Genomic DNA, 23454 nt, shown 5'->3' on the forward strand with positions numbered 1-23454 from the left:
GTACGCAGGCAGCCTGGACATCAGTAGGAAGCAGCTCAGCTATAGGCCGAGCAAATGCAGAATGGTGGTAGAAAGAGCTTTTGGACGTTTAAAGGGAAGGTTTTGCCGTCTATTGACTGGGTTAGACCTCAGTATAAGCAGCATTCCCATTGTTGTAGCAGCCTCCCGTGAGCTCCCTAAAATTTTATGTCAGGGTAGGAGCATATTAAATGTGATGACCTGTATATTTTACACAGCCCTGTCCCCGATCTGCCATGCACCACAAGCAATAACCATACTGTTGCTGAGAAATCCGGCCCCTCCCATGCATGTACAGGCATGTCAGCCGCTCTGTTTGCTGCCTCAAGATCTGCTCCTGGGTCTTGGTTTCACGTTCCATGCACGTTATCCTCTCCTCATGCTCCACGCATCTTCTGCAGCATCGTTCTCCTCTGCCCATGCGGGTGGGTTGCATTTGCTCATGGAATGTCATTCCGTTATGTTTTCGCCTTCAGATCTGTTCTAGCTGAACAGTTGGATGAGCCAGGGGAGTGGGCCTCAAGCTCACTGTTGCATCCTCTCCAAGAAAACAAGGGAAGGGCAGACGCTAGAGAAGACACATTGCAGAATGCAGAAGCTAATCTCTGAGCATAAAAGAACATTTGTCCGACACAACAGGCGTGTGTTAGTTACAAGGCAAAAGGCATCCTTTAAGCAGGCTCCATGCAGCAGATACAGCACAGAGGTCTTAAGGGAGCTGCTGGACTTGATTTGGTGGTAGGCATGGTAGGGAACAGTTTGGGGCTCGCTCTACTAACTCTGCTTTGAAAACACGGTGGTTGCAGCTCCCATAGCTAGGCAAGGGCCTATGTGTGCAAAGGGGCCCAGAGTGGCATGGAGACAGGGAGGGAGTCTCGTGGCCACCACATGTTCAGGCGCAGGAAAGAGTCTGTTCCCCAGAGCTGAGCCCTGTGAAAGCCCCAAAGCTCGGCTCTCTCACCAACAGGTGGAAGATATCACCTCCCCCACCGAGTCTGTCTAGGGAGACCGAGAATTGTCTTGCAGCTTGGGTGGGAAAACGCCCCCTACAAACATAGTCACCGCTCCAAAATAAACCCACTAACTTATTTCTGTTGTACAGGAAAAAACTCCAGGCCCATGTGGCGACTCTGAGGGAAAGGAGAGCGAAGCTGCTGGGGTTAAAGGAGACCAGTGAGCAGAGAAGCCAGCAGTACCTGGTAGGTGTCTGTTGTTTTTCCCTGGCTGGGAGACGTAGTTGAGACTTAGGATTGTTTATTGTTAGATTTCTCTGTGGCCTTGGTGAAGGTGGGTTTATGTGAGTTTCTCCGTTCTCATGGGATAGTGTGTGCGTGTTGCAAATATTCTCTCCCTTGAAAAAATGGAAGCTGCATTTGAATGAATGAATGAATTTCTATTCACTGTGACGTTCATAAACAACTTCTCCCAAAACACAAGGGTTGTTTCCCAGGAGACTAGGACACAGGCCCTTATGGGATATTGGGAGCAAAGGGTAAAAAAGTCCCCCCCTTGTGATGAAAACATACAGTCAAGTATCCGGCTGTGAAGGATTCAAGGTTTTGAACCCCAGTCAGGGGAGCTGACACCCTTGACAACCCCCTAAGCAAGGTGTTCATGTGTGTGTGGGGGGGGGGAGGGGAGGCAGCGCCATGTTCCTGGAGGGGGACAGTCCCATATTTAAAAGCTGTTCCCAGTGTTCTGACTTTGTCCCATATTCCCCCGGAGCGGCCAGCACTCAGCAGGGTTTTGGGGGTTGGAAACCTGCAGCTTGCGGGACACCAGCAGCACACGAGCCAATTTTCTGTGGCCCCTTCCCACCGCAGAGCAGGGAGCTTGTGCTGCAGCTTCCGGCTGGGAAGGGGAAGGGGTGGGAAAGGTGCATGCGAGTCCCTGGGGCTGCCCCTGCCCAGCCTGGGGATGCAATTCCTGGGAGCCAAGGGAAAGCCCCAGCGTGTGCCTCCTCTGTGCATGACTCCCCCCTCTCCCCCGAGGAGGGAAAGCCCTGGTACACGCCTCCTCTGGAGACCCCCCCCCCCCCACCACACCATGCCACTCCAGTTCTCAGCACACCACAGACCTGGGGGAGAGGAGCAGCCACTGCACTTCCAGAACCCCCAGAAGTGGCGCGTGGCTGGACTCCCATCCACCTCACGGGATGCCGCCACTATCTCCATTGTCACTGGAGGTGGGCAGTGGGACTCCTTGGGGGTGGGGGAAATCAGAGGGGGGCCTCCCAAACAGCTCATGAACGACTGTTCGCACCCTCGCAATTTGACCAGTTGGTCACGATTGACGGGTTGGTGACCATCGCCATAGCGACTGGGGGTCAGGCTGGGCTGGGAGTTTGCACAGGAAGCTGGAGGCTGCAGCCCTGTGGGTGTTCAGATTGGGGTGGGGGTGTCAGAGCATCCAGCATCAGGGGCTCTCTCCTGCTAAAGGGCTCTGCTCAGCCAGGACAGGGCTCCCAGCCAGCCACAGGCAACTCCCCTTCCACTGCCCTGATGCCAGGGTGAGGGGCACAGCCTGTCTGAAAGGGAAGTGTCGGGCCCTGTCACTTGTGGTCTGGGTCCCTCACCCACAATCCCCATGAGGCAGGGGAGGAGCCAGGGTGCACAGTCCTGAAATGCAGAGTTTGTGTCCTCGTCTCCCTGTGGCACCCATGGGTGTTTGTTAGCTGGGCCTTAGCCCCGCCCCTTCACCATGAGGCCACGCCCCCTGCTCCTTCTCATCCCCCCTGGGGCCCAGTCCCTCCAACTGCCCTGACTGGCCTGCCCTGGGCTGGGGACACAGGCTAGGGACTGCTCTTGGGTGCTCCAGCCTCTGCCCAGAGCAGGTGGATGGTCCTGGACAGCCCTTGTCCAGCCTGGCTCTGACGTCCATCCCGGGGGGCGTGGGGGGTTCTTTGTGCTTTTCATTTTCACTTTTTCTTCCTGGTTTTAAATGCCTTTTGGGGCGGGGCAGGATCCCTCTTTGTTTTACTTTGGGGGAGACTTTCCAGTTTCCCGGAGTACGATTTCCCTCGTGGGTTTGTTTTTTTCTTCCCTTCCCATCCCACTTCTTTTTTTCCCCATTTCTGCTTCCTGGCCAATCAGTTTCAAAAAGAAAAGAATTTGCAAGGAGAACAGGGGGAGAAATTGTGATTTAAAAGAAAACAAGCCAGATGCTGTGTCTCCGAGGCAGCACTCAAGGCAGCAGGCGTGGGACAGAGCATCTCTAGTCCCAGAGACCGGGGCATGGGTCTGTTCCCAGGCACTTACCCACACGGCTCAGCACGATCACAGCCAAGGCCAGAGAGACGCACCCGGTGCCCAGCGCCACTAGGCAGTGTCGGTACCTGAGGGGAGCAGGCGGGGGAGCTGGAACAGAGGGGTTCAGAACACAGGGTCAGCAGCTGCCGCAGCGGGATCAGAGCTATGTCACCACTAGTACTGGAGGCAGATCCACAGCTGGTGCCAACCCACCCCACAGAGCTCACAAGCAGCAGGTCAGTGGCACAGAGACTGGTTTTCTGCACTTAAAGGCTCCTCGCCCAATCGCAGGCGGTGTCAGTCAGCTGCAGCCCGACTGCCAACCCTGGGACCAGATCCAGCTGCTGGGAGTTACCTGAAGTGCTGCACTGATGTGAGAGAATTTATCCTGATTCACACCCCTTGGAAATCCATCCCTGTCAGAGTGCAGGGCACGAGCAAAGTCCGTTCTCATAACAGTGGTGGCCGCACACACCAGCTGGGATCAGGACCCTGTGGTGCCGGGCGCTGCACAGACGCAGCGAGAGACAGTCCCTGCCCCAGCTGGGACACAGAGCCCAAGGTTGGCAGGGGAGGGCCTTGCAGCCAGTACCTTGGTTGTCAGCTGCAGACGAGCTACCCCGCTGGGGGCAGGGGTCCAACCCCATGCCCCTGTCCTTGTGCTGCATCGTCCCCAAGCAGAGCGACAGTCGAGCTGTCTAGGACAGAGGGGGTGGGACAGGGCGGTGATCCTGCTACAGCGGAAGCATCTGCCCTCATACTGCAAAGCACTTGGCTGTCGCACAGAGACAATCAGATACCCAGGTAGGTGGGTGCACATGGGGATGGAGGGATAATTAGATCCTGTCACACACTGGAGCTGGCTAAAAGGAAGTGGGATTCCAACCTCCCTTCCTCCCTTTCACTTGGCTGGGACGGGGGGAGGGGGGGCGGATGGCATGCAGGAGGGGATGCAGGGTGCTGGCTCCTGGAGGCAGTTCAGGGCTAGGGCAGGTGCTTGGGGTTCAGGAGGGGGTTCAGGATACAGGAGGGCAAACTGCTGGTTCAGAGAGGGGATTCAGGGCAGGGGTTCAGGGTGCTGACAAAGTTTTGATCAGAGTAACGAACATTTCAATGTTTGCCCAATTTGGGGCAAAACCAAATGTTGAAATATTGGAATTACCAGTTGATTTGTTTTCTATCAAAGACACACAGCAGTGAGAGAGAGAGGGAGGTGCACCAAGGGAGACCTAGTGAGAGACTCTGTGAAAGAGAGTTTTGTCCTTGAGGCTACGTCTTCACTGCATTCTTATTTTGGAATAAGCTATTCCGGAGGAGATATTCCAAAATATCTTATTTCAAAATAGCGTGTCTACACTACAGGGAAGCCTCACAATTAGTCCAAGGCAGGCTTCTCTAATGTGGATGCACTGTCTCGATTTAGACCCCCCCAGGAGGCACTGGGGAATAATTACTTTGAATGGCCCTGGGGAGGAGTTATTTTGAATTAGCAGCAGTGGAGCATCCACACTACCGCTATTCCGAAATAGCTATTTTGGAATCAACGTTATTCTTTATGGAATGAAGTTTACAGACATCAGAATAAGCTGTCTGTTATGTCAAATGTATTTTGATAACAGAATTGCTATGTAGATGCTATATAGGAAGCCTAATCCGAACTACCTAGTCCGTGCCGCATGTAGCCGCGGGCACGGAGTCCGAACTAGCTGGCATTTAAAAATAGCGGCGCCTGGCAAGATGCAAATGAAGCCCGGGGAATTCAAATCCCGGGCTTCATTTGCAACTTCGGTTGCCTACATTAACCACCCTAGTTCGAACTAGGGTGGTAGTGTAGACATACCCTCTGTACCTGGGAGCAAGTCACAGAATTACACTGAGCCTTAGTTTCCCAAATGTAAAATGGAGTTCATGCCTCCTTTCTCTGTACTGTTTGTAACTTTTTTGGGGCAGGGCTTGTCTCTCTATGGCTGTGTCTACATTGGCACCCTTTTCCAGAAAAGGGATGCTAATGAGACCAGTCGGAATTGCAAATGCCCCGGGGATTTAAATTTCCCCCCCGGCATTTGCATGAACATGGCTGCCGCTTTTTTCCAGCTCGGGGCTTTGCCGGAGAAAAGCGCCAGTCTAGACAGGTATTTTCGGAAAATAAACCCTTTTCCGGAAGATCCCTTATTCCTACTTAAAATCAGGAATAAGGGATCTTCCGGAAAAGGATTTATTTTCCGAAAGATACCTGTCTAGACTGCACTATGCAAATTCCATATCTGATTTTGATTGAATTTCAAAATAGGCTATTTCGAAATTTGGTGCATCGACACAGAACCAGATTTCAAAATAACACGCTATTTTGAGACATCTCTTAACCCTCATGGAATGAGTGTGACTGGGATGCCGAAATAGCACGCCTGTTGTCTGAAAAATATTTTGAAATAATGGGCAGCTTGTTATGATGTGTGGTAGCTATTTCAGGATACCTCCAGTGTCCCAAAATAGCTGTACAGTGTAGACCTACTCTTATTCCTCGTGAAATGACGGTCACAGGAGTCGGAGTTGTAAGCAGTCCTCTGGCTGCATGTTATTTCAGCATTATCATATATATAGTAGCCCAGTGTCTGAGAGTCTATAACGCTGTAGCGTTACAAACTCGCCTCTGGGGGGTGTTCCAGACTGGTTATAGTAGCTGTAGCGTTACAGACTCACCTCTGGGGGGTGTTCCAGACTGGTTATAGTAGCTGTAGCGTTACAAACTCGCCTTTGGGGGGTGTTCCAGACTGGTTATAGTAGCTGTAGCGTTACAGACTCACCTGTGGGGGGTGTTCCAGACTGGTTATAGTAGCTGTAGCATTACAGACTCGCCTCTGGGGGGTGTTCCAGACTGGTTATAGTAGCTGTAGCGTTACAGACTCGCCTCTGGGGGGTGTTCCAGACTGGTTATAGTAGCTGTAGCGTTACAAACTCGCCTCTGGGGGGTGTTCCAGACTGGTTATAGTAGCTGTAGCGTTACAGACTCACCTCTGGGGGGTGTTCCAGACTGGTTAGAGTAGCTGTAGCGTTACAGACTCACCTCTGGGGGGTGTTCCAGACTGGTTAGAGTAGCTGTAGCGTTACAGACTCACCTCTGGGGGGTGTTTCAGACTGGTTATAGTAGCTGTAGCATTACAGACTCACCTCTGGAGGGTGTTCCAGACTGGTTATAGTAGCTGTAGCGTTACAGACTCACCTCTGGGGGGTGTTCCAGACTGGTTATAGTAGCTGTAGCATTACAAACTCGCCTCGGGGGGGGGGTGTTCCAGACTGGTTATAGTAGCTGTAGTGTTACAGACTCACCTCTGGGGGGTGTTCCAGACTGGTTATAGTAGCTGTAGCATTACAGACTCACCTCTGGGGGGTGTTCCAGACTGGTTATAGTAGCTGTAGCATTACAGACTCACCTCTGGGGGGTGTTCCAGACTGGTTATAGTAGCTGTAGCATTACAGACTAACCTCTGGGGGGTGTTCCAGACTGGTTATAGTAGCTGTAGCGTTACAGACTTGCCTCTGGGGGGTGTTCCAGACTGGTTATAGTAGCTGTAGCATTACAGACTAACCTCTGGGGGGTGTTCCAGACTGGTTATAGTAGCTGTAGCATTACAGACTTGCCTCTGGGGGGTGTTCCAGACTGGTTATAGTAGCTGTAGCGTTACAGACTCGCCTCTGGGGGGTGTTCCAGACTGGTTATAGAAGCTGTAGCATTACAGACTCACCTCTGGGGGGTGTTTCAGACTGGTTATAGTAGCTGTAGCATTACAGACTTTCCTCTGGGGGGTGTTCCAGACTGGTTATAGTAGCTGTAGCGTTACAGACTCACCTCTGGGGGGTGTTCCAGACTGGTTATAGTAGCTGTAGCATTACAAACTCGCCTCGGGGGGGTGTTCCAGACTGGTTATAGTAGCTGTAGTGTTACAGACTCACCTCTGGGGGGTGTTCCAGACTGGTTATAGTAGCTGTAGCGTTACAGACTCACCTCTGGGGGGTGTTCCAGACTGATTATAGTAGCTGTAGCATTACAGACTCACCTCTGGGGGGTGTTCCAGACTGGTTATAGTAGCTGTAGCATTACAGACTAACCTCTGGGGGGTGTTCCAGACTGGTTATAGTAGCTGTAGCGTTACAGACTTGCCTCTGGGGGGTGTTCCACACTGGTTATAGTAGCTGTAGCGTTACAGACTCGCCTCTGGGGGGTGTTCCAGACTGGTTATAGTAGCTGTAGCATTACAGACTTGCCTCTGGGGGGTGTTCCAGACTGGTTATAGTAGCTGTAGCGTTACAAACTCGCCTTTGGGGGGTGTTCCAGACTGGTTATAGTAGCTGTAGCGTTACAGACTCACCTCTGGGGGGTGTTCCAGACTGGTTATAGTAGCTGTAGCATTACAGACTCGCCTCTGGGGGGTGTTCCAGACTGGTTATAGTAGCTGTAGCGTTACAAACTCGCCTCTGGGGGGTGTTCCAGACTGGTTATAGTAGCTGTAGCGTTACAGACTCACCTCTGGGGGGTGTTCCAGACTGGTTAGAGTAGCTGTAGCGTTACAGACTCACCTCTGGGGGGTGTTCCAGACTGGTTAGAGTAGCTGTAGCGTTACAGACTCACCTCTGGGGGGTGTTCCAGACTGGTTATAGTAGCTGTAGCATTACAAACTCGCCTCGGGGGGGTGTTCCAGACTGGTTATACTAGCTGTAGCGTTACAGACTCACCTCTGGGGGGTGTTCCAGACTGGTTATAGTAGCTGTAGCGTTACAGACTCACCTCTGGGGGGTGTTCCAGACTGGTTATAGTAGCTGTAGCGTTACAGACTCACCTCTGGGGGGTGTTCCAGACTGGTTATAGTAGCTGTAGCATTACAGACTAACCCCTGGGGGGTGTTCCAGACTGGTTATAGTAGCTGTAGCATTACAGACTTGCCTCTGGTGGGTGTTCCAGACTGGTTATAGTAGCTGTAGCATTACAGACTTGCCTCTGGGGGGTGTTCCAGACTGGTTAAAGTAGCTGTAGCATTACAGACTCACCTCTGGGGGGTGTTCCAGACTGGTTATAGTAGCTGTAGCGTTACAGACTTGCCTCTGGGGGGTGTTCCAGACTGGTTATAGTAGCTGTAGCGTTACAGACTTGCCTCTGGGGGGTGTTCCAGACTGGTTATAGTAGCTGTAGCATTACAGACTTGCCTCTGGGGGGTGTTCCAGACTGGTTATAGTAGCTGTAGCGTTACAGACTTGCCTCTGGGGGGTGTTCCAGACTGGTTATAGTAGCTGTAGCGTTACAGACTTGCCACTGGGGGGTGTTCCAGACTGGTTATGGTAGCTGTAGCGTTACAGACTTGCCTCTGGGGGGTGTTCCAGACTGGTTATAGTAGTTGTAGCATTACAGACTTGCCTCTGGGTGGTGTTCCAGACTGGTTATAGTAGCTGTAGCGTTACAGACTTGCCTCTGGGTGGTGTTCCAGACTGGTTATAGTAGCTGTAGCATTACAGACTTGCCTCTGGGGGGTGTTCCAGACTGGTTATAGTAGCTGTAGCGTTACAGACTTGCCTCTGGGGGGTGTTCCAGACTGGTTATAGTAGATGTAGCGTTACAGACTTGCCTCTGGGGGGTGTTCCAGACTGGTTATAGTAGCTGTAGCGTTACAGACTTGCCTCTGGGGGGTGTTCCAGAATGGTTATAGTAGTTGTAGCATTACAGACTTGCCTCTGGGTGGTGTTCCAGATTGGTTATAGTAGCTGTAGCGTTACAGACTTGCCTCTGGGTGGTGTTCCAGACTGGTTATAGTAGCTGTAGCATTACAGACTTGCCTCTGGGTGGTGTTCCAGACTGGTTATAGTAGCTGTAGCGTTACAGACTTGCCTCTGGGGGGTGTTCCAGACTGGTTATAGTAGCTGTAGCGTTACAGACTCGCCTCTGGGGAGTGTTCCAGACTGGTTATAGTAGCTGTAGCATTACAGACTCACCTCTGGGGGGTGTTCCAGACTGGTTATAGTAGCTGTAGCATTACAGACTTGCCTCTGGGGGGTGTTCCAGACTTGTTATAGTAGCTGTAGCATTACAGACTCACCTCTGGGGGGTGTTCCAGACTGGTTATAGTAGCTGTAGCATTACAGACTCGCCTCTGGGGGGTGTTCCAGACTGGTTATAGTAGCTGTAGCATTACAGACTCGCCTCTGGGGGGTGTTCCAGACTGGTTATAGTAGCTGTAGCATTACAGACTCACCTCTGGGGGGTGTTCCAGACTGGTTATAGTAGCTGTAGCGTTACAGACTCACCTCTGGGGGGTGTTCCAGACTGGTTATAGTAGCTGTAGCATTACAGACTTGCCTCTGGGGGGTGTTCCAGACTGGTTATAGTAGCTGTAGCATTACAGACTCGCCTCTGGGGGGTGTTCCAGACTGGTTATAGTAGCTGTAGCATTACAGACTTGCCTCTGGGGGGTGTTCCAGACTGGTTATAGTAGCTGTAGCATTACAGACTCGCCTCTGGGGGGTGTTCCAGACTGGTTATAGTAGCTGTAGCATTACAGACTCACCTCTGGGGGGTGTTCCAGACTGGTTATAGTAGCTGTAGCGTTACAGACTCACCTCTAGGGGGTGTTCCAGACTGGTTATAGTAGCTGTAGCGTTACAAACTCGCCTTTGGGGGGTGTTCCAGACTGGTTATAGTAGCTGTAGCGTTACAGACTCACCTCTGGGGGGTGTTCCAGACTGGTTATAGTAGCTGTAGCGTTACAGACTCGCCTCTGGGGGGTGTTCCAGACTGGTTATAGTAGCTGTAGCGTTACAGACTCACCTCTGGGGGGTTTTCCAGACTGGTTATAGTAGCTGTAGCATTACAGACTCACCTCTGGGGGGTGTTCCAGACTGGTTATAGTAGCTGTAGCGTTACAGACTCGCCTCTGGGGGGTGTTCCAGACTGGTTATAGTAGCTGTAGCATTACAGACTCACCTCTGGGGGGTGTTCCAGACTGGTTATAGTAGCTGTAGCATTACAGACTCACCTCTGGGGGGTGTTCCAGACTGGTTATAGTAGCTGTAGCATTACAGACTTGCCTCTGGGGGGTGTTCCAGACTGGTTATAGTAGCTGTAGCATTACAGACTTGCCTCTGGGGGGTGTTCCAGACTGGTTATAGTAGCTGTAGCATTACAGACTTGCCTCTGGGGGGTGTTCCAGACTGGTTATAGTAGCTGTAGCGTTACAGACTCGCCTCTGGGGGGTGTTCCAGACTGGTTATAGTAGCTGTAGCGTTACAGACTCACCTCTGGGGGGTGTTCCAGACTGGTTATAGTAGCTGTAGCATTACAGACTCACCTCTGGGGGGTGTTCCAGACTGGTTATAGTAGCTGTAGCATTACAGACTTGCCTCTGGGGGGTGTTCCAGACTGGTTATAGTAGCTGTAGCATTACAGACTTGCCTCTGGGGGGTGTTCCAGACTGGTTATAGTAGCTGTAGCGTTACAGACTTGCCTCTGGGGGGTGTTCCAGACTGGTTATAGTAGCTGTAGCGTTACAGACTCGCCTCTGGGGGGTGTTCCAGACTGGTTATAGTAGCTGTAGCATTACAGACTCACCTCTGGGGGGTGTTCCAGACTGGTTATAGTAGCTGTAGCATTACAGACTTGCCTCTGGGGGGTGTTCCTGACTGGTTATAGTAGCTGTAGCGTTACAGACTCACCTCTGGGGGGTGTTCCAGACTGGTTATAGTAGCTGTAGCATTACAGACTCACCTCTGGGGGGTGTTCCAGACTGGTTATAGTAGCTGTAGCATTACAGACTCACCTCTGGGGGGTGTTCCAGACTGGTTATAGTAGCTGTAGCATTACAGACTCACCTCTGGGGGGTGTTCCAGACTGGTTATAGTAGCTGTAGCGTTACAGACTCGCCTCTGGGGGGTGTTCCAGACTGGTTATAGTAGCTGTAGCATTACAGACTCACCTCTGGGGGGTGTTCCAGACTGGTTATAGTAGCTGTAGCGTTACAGACTCGCCTCTGGGGGTGTTCCAGACTGGTTATAGTAGCTGTAGCATTACAGACTCACCTCTGGGGGGTGTTCCAGACTGGTTATAGTAGCTGTAGCATTACAGACTTGCCTCTGGGGGGTGTTCCTGACTGGTTATAGTAGCTGTAGCATTACAGACTCACCTCTGGGGGGTGTTCCTGACTGGTTATAGTAGCTGTAGCATTACAGACTCACCTCTGGGGGGTGTTCCAGACTGGTTATAGTAGCTGTAGCGTTACAGACTCGCCTCTGGGGGGTGTTCCAGACTGGTTATAGTAGCTGTAGCGTTACAGACTCGCCTCTGGGGGGTGTTCTTGCCTCCCACCATGGTGCTCGGCTGAGTTCTGTGCCGCTCAGCTGGGCTGCGGTGGGGGAGCAAGCAGTGCAAGCGCGGCGGCCCAGATGAGCGGTACAGTAGGCAGCCGAGCGCCACAGCGGGAGGGGAAGGAGGGCGGGGCGGTGATGTACACAGCCCCACCCCCTGGCTGTGTACGTCACTGGGGTAGGGTGTAAAAAAACCCAGACACCCTTGATCGGGGGCGGGAGGGGGGAGGGACTGGCTGGGAGAGGAGCGGGCTGGCTGAGGGGGAAGCAGATATTGGGGGAAGGGCAGAGGCAGCAGTAGCTGGCCAGGGGAGAATGGAGCTTGGGTGGCTGGTGGGAAGCAAAGCTGGTGGGGGCTGGGGGGTGGGAGTCAGGGGCAGTGAGGCTGGCCATGGGAAATCAGGAGGAGGAACTGGCTGGTGGGAGAGGGAATTGGTTTGCGGGGAGCCGGACTCACCCAGGCGCATGCAGATCCCAGCGTGCTGTCCGCCACACTCATGCATCCCCTACAGAGACAGAGGAGAGCGGAGAGAGAGTGAGAGGCAGGAGGGGGAGAAGAGAAAGAGAGAGACAGAGAGAGGCAGAAGGCGGAGGAGAGCTGGGGGTGGGGGAGGCAGTAGGATGAGGAGAGAGAGAGAGAGAGAGACAGAGCGAGAGACCAGAGGCTCAGAGGAGAAGACCGACATGAAGGAGAGACCTGAAAATCCCGTCTTATGCCGGGCTAATTGGCTAGTCATATCTATAGTAGCCCCATGTCTGTGACTGTGTAACGCTGAAATGCTGACTGTTGCCTCTGGGTGGCGAGTTGCCTCCCTGGCTGTTCCCCAGGAGTGCTGCATGGGGAGTGCTGCATGGGGAGCGCTGGGCCCAAACAGCCACTTGCACTTATTCCCCCACGGCGGCCCGGCTGAGCAGCACAGAAGTCAGCCAAGCGCCAAGACAGGAGAGGTAGGGGGGAGGTGGCGTACACGGCCAGGGGGCGGGGCCTGGCTGTGTGCATCACTGCCCCGCCCCCCTTTGTGCCCCCCTTCACCTCCTGCCATGGGGCTCAGCTGACTTCTGCACCGCTCAGCCGGGCCGCTGAGGGGGAGCAAGTGGCGCAAGCGACCGTTTGGGCTCCGCACACCCCATGCAGCTCAGGGAGCGCGGTGCCCAAACGGCCGCTTGCGCCACTTGCTCCCGCATGGGGAGTGCGGAGCCCAAACGGCCATTTGGGCTCCATGGTCCCCCACGTGAGAGGGAGGAGGGGGAGGAGAAGAGAAAGACAGAGACAGAGAGAGAGGCAGGAGGCGGAGGAGAGCTGAGAGTGGGAGGAGGCAGTAGGAGGAGGAGAGAGAGAGAGGGATGAAGAGGAGAGACCCGAAAATCCCATCTTATGACATGCTATTGGCTAGTATTGAAATAAGGGTCTGAAGTGTAGAAATGACGCTGCTGTGTAAACATGCCCCTAGTGCAGAGTTTCTCAAACTGTGGGTCCCAACCCCCTCCCCCACCCCGGGGGGCTTGCGAGCAACTTAGAGGGTGGTTTCAGCAACTGAAAGGGGGGTTGAGAGCAACTTACAGGGAGGTCGTAGTATCACAAGTTTGAGAACCCCTGCCCTAGTGGGTTGTTTTAAGCCTATTGAAATAAATGGGAATTGGGCCCTTAGGGCCTAGGTTCCCAAATATATTGCTTTGCCCAGCACCCAAGGGAGTTAGGCACCTGGATACTGTTGAGGAGCTGGGCCGAGGTGCTTTTGAAAACCTCCCTCAGGCATTGCTGCAGTTTTAGGTGCCTAAAATCCTTGAATTATCCCATGATCCTCCCCTCCCCTGCATCACAGGGAATGTGGGCAAGAGGCAGAGAGGGGAAGTGACAGATGCCAGATAAAGTCCTAAGCAGGCAGGCTGTGCCCCTCACAGGTGGGAGCACTCGAAGGGGAGGGGCACCCATCCCAGCCTGGGAGGAAGTCTGTGAGCAAAGCAATGACTGTAGCAGCAGAGAGACCCAGGCACTCTGACCACCAGCCTGACACCCTCAGGGCTGCAGCCCAGCCCCTCAGCTTCCTGTGCGATCTCACACCCCGCCCATGTCTCCTGGCCTTTCCTCTGAGACCCGACACAGGTGAGGAGAGCTGCACTGTATTGAACCTGCAGCCCCAGAGGGCCAGATCACATGGTCTGTCCCCAGCCTGGGATCCAGACTGGTCCTCCCTCTGTGCCTCAGTTTCTCCAGTGGTACAGTGGTGATAACAGCTCTGTGCTGTGTCTCACCTGGGGTGGGGAGGCTAAATCCGGTCAGACTCTGAGGTGCTCTGACACTGTGGAGAAGAACGGTGAGTAACTGAGGGTACGTCTACACGACAGCGCTAATTCGAACTAACTTAGTTCGAATTAGTTAATTCGAACTAAGATAATTTGAACTAACGCGTCTAGAACTAAAAACTAGTTCGAATTAGCGTTTTGCTAATTCGAACTAGCATGTCCACATTAAGTGGACCCTGAACCGGGGTTAAGGATGGCCGGAAGCAGTGCCGGCAGGGCATCAGAGGATTACTTAGAGCGTGGAGATGCTGTCTCAGGCTAGCCGAGGGCTGTGCTTAAAGGGTCCCGACCCCTACCCCGGACAGACAGTTCTCAGGGGTGCCCCGCTTGAAAACCAGTCCTGGCTTGGAGTACCCGGACTACCCACACTGGGCACATCACACCACTCGGCCATCAGCCCGGCTGCACTTGCCGCAGGCTGCCATCTGGGGAGAGGGGGCAATTGGGGGGCTGCAGGAGAGCTTCCACCCCCAGAAGCCCACAGAGCCAGCCCAGTCCTTCCCAATCGGGGGCTCGTACCCCATTGCTCCCTCACCTCCTTCCACTTACCCTTCCCTAGCCCCTTTTCTTGATGTACAAAATAAAGGACAATTGTGTTCAAAAATGGAATCTGTCTTTATTGAACAAACTGGGGGAGACTGGGAAAAGGAGGTGGGAGAGGGAAAGAGAGAGGCTGGGAGAGGGGAGGGCAACTAAAATGATCAGGGATTGGGAACAGGTCCCATATGAAGAGAGGCTAAAGAGACTGGGACTTTTCAGCTTAGAAAAGAGGAGACGGAGGGGGGACAGGATAGAGGTCTCTAAAAGCAGGAGTTGGGTGGAGAGGGTGCATCCAGAAAAGTTCTTCATTAGTTCCCATAAAGAAGGACTAGAGGACACCAAAGGAAAGTAATGGGTAACAGGTTTCAAACTAGTAACAGAAAGTTGTTCTTCACAAAGCAAAGAGTCAACCTGTGGAACTCCTTGCTGCAGGAGGCTGTGAAGGCTAGAACTAAAACAGAGTTTAAAGGGAAGTGAGATCAAGTGAGGGAGGTTGGGTCCATGGAGTGGTATTAGCCAGGGGGTAGGAGTGGTGTCCCTGCCCAAAGTTTGTGGAAGGCTGGAGAGGGATGGCACAAGACAAATGACTTGGTCACTGTCTCCGGTCCATCCCCTCCAGGGTCCCTAGGGTTGGCCGCTGTCGGCAGACAGGCTACTGGGCTAGTTGGACCTTTGGTCTGACCCAGGACGGCCATTGTAAGCTCAGGGCTCAGGGTCGGGGGTCTCAGTGGACCACCTTGATTTTCATGCACTCCTGCTCCTGGGTGGCCAGGCTGGCAGGTCTCCTGCCCTAAACGGCCACCTTCCTGTGCCTAGTGTGGAGATCGTGGACGAGGTCCACGATGTCCGCACTAGCCCAGGCGGGTGCCCGCCTCTTGCGGTCCCGGGCAAGCTCCCGGGAGCCGCCAGCCTGGTCCCGGGAAGAGGGGGTGGGCTGGGGGACATCGGGTGGGTGGCTCTGTGCCGTGCCAGGTGCAGGGTCTGCTGGCTGGGTGCTGGCAGGCTTGCACCTGGCACAGGCACCGTAGCCAGCCCGTGCCCCTTTAAGGGGTCCGGGGCCGGGAAGGGGGCATAGAGTTTCCCTGGTGTTGGCCAGAGTGGCCACCAGGGAAACCTGGGAAGCCTTAGCCTCCCACTAGTTTGAATTAAGGGTCTACACAGCCCTTAATTCGAACTAGCTAGTTCGAACTAGGCTTAATCCTCGTAAAATGAGGTTTACCTAGTTCGAACTAAGCACTCTGCTAGTTCGAATTAAGGAGCACTAGTGTAGCGCCTATTAACGTCTGTTAGTTCGAACTAACTTTGTAGTGTAGACATACCCTGAGAGAGTTGCAAACACAGGCTGGGTTTGCAGAAAGGCCCAAGGGATTTAGGTATCTCTCAAGCTGATTTTTCAGTCCCAGCCACTTTTTCAGACCCAGTAGCCCAGGGGAGTCAGAAGTGATGAGGCTGAACAGACTTAGTTCAGTCTCCACAGGGCTCTGTCAGTTCTCCTGTCTAACACCCTCCTGTAACACTGACCAGTCACCATTCTCCCCAACGCTGCTTTGCAGTTTCCCACCTGGCGTCAGAGAAGGGACAGACCCCGGCAGCCCCTGGGAGTGGGGACCCCAGCACAGCAGCCTGCAGCGCCTGCCTGGAGCGTGTCCGATCCCAGCTGTGCCCCCCGGCCCAGCCCGGCCCAGCAGGTAACCCCAGCTCATGTGTGTCTGAGCCGCCCACCCCCAGGCACTGCCAGAGGGAACCCAGCTGGGGGGCCAGGCCATGGGGCTCCTGCAGGGCAGGGACACGCCGCCCCCTGCTGGCTGCACTGATCTAGTCCCCATCCCCACTCAGAGCCAGGCTGGGAATGTACCTGCCTCAGCAGGGCCTGGCTGTGGGGCAGTGACACCTAGTGTCCGTTTTCTGGTGTTACATGGGAAGATTTAAATAGCTGTAATACAAAGTGATCCAGGGTTTTTTTCGGTGGGAGGTGGGGTCAAAACTCATTATTAGAGACACTGTCTCATGGTTCCACACACACACACACACACACACACACACACACACACACACACACACACACACACACACACACACCATTCCCTGGCATCTGGGCCCATGTCCCCCCCATGTCACATCACCCCTTGGTTCCAGCCTTCCCTGCTAGTCTGAGTTTATCCCACAGTTACTCCAAGACCTTCTAGACCACTCTGGCTGTGAAAAGGGGTCTTAATGTGGGTACTTACCTGGTCCCAGATAGACCAGTCCTGCTGGCGTGGAGCTGCTGGAAGGGTCCCTCGCCAATGTTCCCTCTAACGTTTTCCAGCCGTGTGCAGAATGCCCTGTGCACTGAGGCATGTGTGGATGTGCACCACCAATAGACACACATGCTGCTGTCTGTGCGCGCTCTGCTAATCGGCTGGGCAGCATTTGAATGTCTCCTGGGTGCTCACCCAAAGGCTCAGCTTACAGGAACCCTGCGCAACAGCCTCTTCCCAACTCCCACAGTAGGGGCAGAGCAGGGTGTGTGGCTAGAGCACAGTGCACCATGGGAATTCTCTGCTCTCCAGGGCCCAGATGGGAGCAATGGGTTAGGCAGAGCAGCCCCAAGGCTCCTTTGACCATCCCCCTGGAGCCAGGCAGGGCCCAGCCCCCGATTGCAGGGAGCACAAAGGGGATTCAAGGGGAAAGTACAAACTGGAGATGGAAGAGTGCAGTCGATCAACCGACAGGCAAAAGCTTATAGGTGAATGCTCTACACGACACGCATTTCCCCCTTCCCTCTGCCAGTGCATCGTTTAGCAGGATGCCCAGCAGCCCGGCTCAGTTCTGGCTCATGCAGGGTCCAGGACCTACCCCCGTTGTGGCTCTGCTTTTAAAGAGTATTAGGAGCTGGGTGTGCAGGCAGCTTGCACCAGGTCCAGGAGCTCAGATTCCTGCCATGCCCCCAACCCCTGGACAGGGGCTGCTGCTGTCCCAAGAGGAGAGCTGGTTTTTAAACGGGTTCCCCTTGCAGACCTGCTCCCGCCTGGCACCTCTGCTGCTGCCTCTGATACAGAGGCAGCAGGGTGGGTGGGCAAGGGGCTCCTCGGGAGTGGGGCCGGAGCGCACTGGCGGCTGACTATAGAATAATCGAGTAAGGGATACGAATTCATGCAGTTACTCGACTGTTCAGTTAACCACTATGGAACATCTCTAATTCAAACCCATTTATCCCCATCCCTGCCCGTCACAGGAAGGGGGTAGCTGGGAATGAGCCTCAGAGCACTAATGGTGCCCGTGTCTTTGCAGGGGGCGCCGGGCGCAGTCCCAGGGCTGAAGGGGAGGCAGATAGCAGGGGCCCCAGTCTGCTCTGCTCGCCAGGCTCCTAGAAGCATGACTTGGGGAAAGGGCGGAGTCACCCCCTCACACACACACCCCCTGGTCGCTGGTACCAAGAAGCAGTTGGGAACTGGTGGAGCCATGTGGTCTGGGGAGGGGTCGCTTCGCTGCTGGTTACTAAGGGGGCAGGCTTGACTCCTGCTGCTGTTCTGGTGCTACTAAGCCCCCAGGCCATTTCAAAAAGTGGCCTGGAATGGGGGCAGGAAGGGTGGAGAAATGGGGCCAAGATGCTGGGGAGCTCAGCATCCCCCAGTAACGGCCCTGCTGGGTGCAGCTTGTAAGAGGTCAGCTGGAGCTGGGGCTACCATTTACGTGCCATGTGGCTGCCTAGAGCACCATGAAATCAGGGGCAATTTGGTGCCACAGGTTTCGTGGTGCCCCACATGGCTGTGTAGCTTGCGTATTGGTAGGGGTGGCCCAGGAGAGAGGGAGGGGGAAAGAGAGATGCAGGTCAGGGCTACACGTCCTGTAGGCCACATGTGGCCCGCAGCCTGTTTGTTTGTGGCCCGCAGTGTAGTTTGTGTTTACGCAGAGCTCAACGTGTGGCCCACAGGAGGAAGCCAGAACAAAGAAGTAATCGATGTCATGCTGTTCTGCAGCTGCGCATTTTCGGAGTTAAATTCCTGGACTGTCATTGCTCAGTGAAAGTGCTGCCATAGGGTGGAAATCGGGGAATTGTTGCATTTTGTTCATATCAGCAGAACTGACTTAACTGGGGCCTGCGTGTTGTGTAGTCTTTGTGTTCATGCCTGTCGGTGTGAAAAAAGGGATTTGCATGTCTATGAACCACGCTTAAGTTGTGGCCCTCAGCATGTGCTCGGAGCATCACTGTGGCCCCCAGGGCTTCCAAAGTTGAGTAGCCCTGATGTAGGGGGACGGATGGAGGGAGGGAGGGTCTACATGGGGATTGCCAGGCTCACAGCCCCATAATTCTGGTGCTGGACTTGATGACGACTTGGACATGAGAGAACATTCTGGTCACCAGGTGCCTGTCACACTCCCTGCAGGAGGCCCTCCAGGACCTGACGCAAGGCCCCTCTCAGCTCTGGGTGGGACTGTCCCACCCCTCCCCGGAGAAGGCCTGGACCTGGCTGGGTGGATCCCGGCTGGATCAGACCCGGTGAGAGATTCCTTGAGTCACTTTCCCTGTGTGGGCAGAAGGGGACAGGGACGGGGAGGGCAGAGGAGGAGCAGGGATGTTCAGGGTGAGGTGACGCTGAGGTTGTCCATTGACAGTCTGTGGAGGGAGCAGAGCAAAGGGGTGAGGCCGGAGCCTTGGGGATCCCCAGAGAGGGGGGCAGGAGAGGGGCAGACATGGACCAGCCAGAGGCAGGAGGGGACCAGGCGGGGCAGCGTCGGCACAGCCCGGCAAGGAGGAGCCGTGGGGCAGGAGAGAGATGGGCAGGGCCTAGCGCAGCAGGGAGGAGGGAGCTGGAGCTGGGCTTGGGCCAGGGAGAGGCCGTTAGAGTCCCTGGGCTGGCCCTGGCAGTGGTGGGGAGGGGCAGCCCCAGGGCAGAGCTGGACGGGAGAACAGGGCAGCTGCGGATCCTGTTAGCACAGGGAAGAGCCGCTGTCGAGTGAGTGTGATGGGCCCACAGGTGCTGACAGGGGCCTTTCCTGTGTGTCGCAGGCTCCCGGTGTCAGGCCCAGCTGAGGGGAACAGCTGTGGGATGATGAAGGGGAATCAGATTCATTCACAAGGCTGCAGCTCTGCACATCAGTGGATTTGCCAGCGAGACGCCGTCCCCCTCTGAGCAGGGTATGGAGGAGACCTCAGAGCACGGCTCCATTATCCCCGTGTCACACCTGGGGAAACCGAGTCACAGACACTCACCTGCCCAAGATCACACCGAGAATTGGTGACAAAATGGAAAATGGAACCCAGGAGTCCTGGCTCCCAGCCCTCCCTCAGTCTGTAGAAGCGAGTCCAAGTTCCGGTTTTGTTGTTCCAACAGGGCTAGGCTGAGGGGTGTCACGCTGTGCTGAGCCTTGGGGACGGTTATCTCTAGTCCTCTCCCCTAGTACTGGGGAGAGAAGAGTCTGCCCCAGATCCCCAGCTCACGTAAATCAGCCCAGATCCAGAGTGTCCCAGCTGGGCATCTGGCCAGTGACTCCAGGGGAGCTTCGGCTCCATTGGCACCAGCTGGGGATCTGGGTTTTCCCCTCTATTTCACCCCTTTTCATTTCCTGGCACCTCTGTCAGGTCCCACTCTCAGCTCTGTTCCCCGGCCCCTCCATTGCTGCCATCAAGCCTGTGACCTGACACCCCTCTGCCCATCCTGCCCTAACCGATCGTTAACTCCTGTCACTAGGCTGCTGGATAGGATGCTAAACACCTGCTGGGTGACTAAGACACTTTCCCTCTCAGTGCCTCAATTTCCCCATCTGTGAAATGGGGATAATCAAACTGACCTGGCTGCAGCATTTCAAGATCTCCTGCAGCAGCCCCTCAGTCAGCAAGAAGCCATGGGGGGCAGGGTGTTTTCACGGGCAGGCCAGCTTTGGGACTCTGCAGTCCAAGGGCCCAGCCCCACCCTTTCAACACACCCAGCTCAGAGCTGGAGGGAACATTTTTAGGTTTAAACTTTGTGAAACTTCAGAGCCAGAAGGAAAAGTAACAACCCAACCTATCCCCCACCCCACTCTAGCAGCCACAGGGTGCATCTACATGGCAGGGTTTTTATGCAAAAACAACACTTACGTCCACACTGCAATTGCGTTCTTGTGACAGGTAGAACAGAGGGTTTTTTCTGACAGTAGTAAACCTCATTCTAGAAGGAAGACGCCTTTTTTAGAAAAAGACGTGTGCGGACAAGGAAGAGGGAGTTTTTTTGAAAGAAGAGGTCTCCAGGAAAAAGCATAGGTGCCCTGGTGGCCACCCCGTCCACAGTAATCACAATGCGAGAGTGTCCAATCAGTGTGGATGCTCTCTGTTGAAAAATCAGATGGTTGTTTTGATGCACTTTGGCCATGTGGACCCGCTCTTTTGAAGAACACATTTGCGCCATAGGTCTAAATCAGTGTTTCTGAAACTTTTTAAGACCGAGAAACATCAATCATTTTTTTTTATGAGGAACACCAAGATCTGCAGGAAAATATGCAAATGAGATTGTGGCTCATGCAAATGAGTCCCTTATTAGTATATTTTTTGCAGAGAAAACTCGTAGTGTAGACATGGCCACAGTGTGTGTGTCTGGCTTTATAAAGCAGATGCTCACTGCTTCTCTAGTATATTCTCAATTAACACAGTGTGTTGCCTTCTCCCCTGAAAAAGATCCCGTGTGCTTCTTCTAAGCATAACTAGCTTCATCCGCTGACACCCCTGCTCCCTCTGTGCTGTTGGTTTGTATTGTGGGAACAGGTCAATCCCACTTCTCTAGCCACGTGTTTCTGCACCTTTCGTTCTTTGCTAGACGCCCCTCAGATCCCTTGGTAGCTGCCTCGTCCCTAAGCTGGGCAGCCTGATGCTCTTAGTTGCTCCTCCTATGGACCCATTGCCTGGGCTTTGTCATCCCTGGTCCCTGGCTCTGAATGTTTTCCTGTTCCTCCAGGGCCCTTTATTATAAGTCACCAGCCTCTAGATGCTGAAGAACCCATGCTCAGAGGGACACTAATATGGTCCTTCCTGATCGAGGGGTACATGTCCAGCCCTGGATTGGGATTCAACAGACCTGGGTCTACCACTTTCCAGTGGGGTGACTTTGGGCAAGACACTGTCCCTTTCTGTGACTCAGTTTCCCCATCTGCCGAATGGGGATAATGAACCTTCTTTCCTTTGGAAAGTAGGTTGAGCGCTGCAGATGAGACAAGCTAGAGGCGCTTTGCCAATGTATCAACTGTCGTTAATGTGGGGGAAGGAAAAAACTACCAGGGAGTCGGTCCCACCCGTGTGAAAGAGTTTCTAGCAGGAGCTGATTCCAGCTCAGGACCAACATTAAAGTCTAGGAAGAGAAGGGTCCTTTATAGTGTCCATGCTAGTGCTTACACCAGTCCTGTTAACAATTCCCCCCTCCCCCAGTTACAGTGGCCTAATGTCTGAGGTGCTGAGGGAGGGGCAACCTTTACTGACCCACAAATGGGCTTGTCTGGCCTTACACTCTGCTAAGGACCGACAAGCTGGGTGGGGCCGAGGGAGCAGCCCCTGGGGCATTAGTGGCCAGCCCGCTCGGCCCCAGACCCAGCTGCCATTCAGTGGGGCTCCAGGGGAACCCCTCAAACACCCAGAGGGGCCGGCCAGGGCCAGGTCATCAGCCTTGCAGGGGAGGGGTAGGTGGAGCAAAGGCCTGTGGCAGGACCTCAGCCTATCGGGGACAGGGATGACCTCACAGAGAGACTCTGACAACAGCCACTCAGGACAGAGGCGCAAGGCCGGGGCAAGCTCAGAGATTCCCGCGGTTTGGCAGCAGCGCGGCCCCTTCCCAGGGTCTCTGCGGGGGCCAGATGGAGAATTGGGACCGAGGGGTGGGGGCAAGAGGAGCCTCATCGGCGTTTTCTACTTCCCTGCGGCCGGCAGTGCCGGACCCGGAGAGACAGTGGGAGCCTCAGAGAGGTTTGGAGCCTGCTCAGTTTGGTTCCCCTTTGCCCCCTCCCCTCCCTCTGTCTCGCCTTCTTCGGGCTTTTTCCCCCTTTCCCTGCCCCACCAAGCACGGTGGGTGGGTGTTGGGGCGGTCGGAGGCGTCACTCAGAGCTGAGCTGGCAGAGCGCTGGGAGCCAGAGGTGACCTGGCCCGTCCTTTTGAACATCTGTTGAGCCCTCTCCCCTCCCCCCGCTGCCTCGGAGCTCCAAGTCTTGCTGCGGATTGGTCGAGTGGGTGGTTACTGACAGGGGAGACTCGCGGCCTTTTATTCTCTTTAAAACTGTTCTCGGTGAGTCGTTATTAATAGTTCCCAGCCATGCTGGAAGGGCCTAACACGTGGGGCTCTGCAGGGGTCTGTTCTGGGATGGCTCTGTTCAATCTTCATCAGTGATTTAGATATTGGCATGGAGAGGGCGCTTATTAAGTTTGCAGATGATACGAAGCTGGGAGGGGTGGCAAGTGCTTTGGAGGAAGGGTCAGAATTCAAAGTGATCTGGACAAACTGGAAAAATGGTCTGAGGTAAATAGGATGAAGTTTAATAAAGACAAATGCAAAGTGCTCCACTTCGGAAGGGACAATCCACGTCACACACACAGAACAGGAAGTGACTCTCTAGGAAGGAGTCCTGCAGAAAGGGATCTAGGGCTCAGAGTGGACCACAAGCTAAATAGGAGTCAAAAGTGTGACACTTGCAAAAAAAAGCAACCATGATTCTGGGAGGCACTACCAGGAGTGTGGTGAGCAAGACAGGAGAAGTCAGAATTCCGCTCTGCTCTGCGCGGATTAGGCCTCACTTGGAGTCGTGTCTCCAGTTCTGGGCACCATGTTTCAGGAATGAATTGGAGAAATTGGGGAAGGCCTGGAGAAGAGCAACAAAAATGTGGAACAGTTTAGAAAACATGAGAGTGAAAGAACTGGGCTTGTTTAGTCTGGAAAGGAGAAGACTGAGAGGGGACATGAGAGCGGTTTTCACGTACCCAAAAGGGTGTCCCAAGGAGGAGGGAGACAAACTGTTCCCCTTGGCCTCTGAGGACAGGACAAGGAGCAATGGGCTGAAACTG

The 23454-nt window shown here is 54.2% G+C and overlaps 1 protein-coding gene across 1 annotated transcript in view; it reads left to right on the forward strand.

Annotated features, from left to right (window-relative positions):
- The window catches only part of LOC142824041 (killer cell lectin-like receptor subfamily B member 1B allele B), a 110256-nt gene extending 90006 nt beyond the window's left edge, over positions 1 to 20250 (forward strand). Inside the window, exons 4-5 of the mRNA XM_075915785.1 lie at positions 18824 to 18936; positions 19447 to 20250. Coding sequence (XP_075771900.1) covers positions 18824 to 18936; positions 19447 to 19570 — 237 coding nt within the window. The 3' untranslated portion in view covers positions 19571 to 20250. The remainder of the gene's footprint in view (positions 1 to 18823; positions 18937 to 19446) is intronic.
- The last annotated feature ends 3204 nt before the right edge of the window (positions 20251 to 23454 follow it).

This window comes from Pelodiscus sinensis, unplaced genomic scaffold, assembly GCF_049634645.1.
Source record: "Pelodiscus sinensis isolate JC-2024 unplaced genomic scaffold, ASM4963464v1 ctg37, whole genome shotgun sequence".
NCBI lineage: Eukaryota > Metazoa > Chordata > Testudines > Trionychidae > Pelodiscus > Pelodiscus sinensis.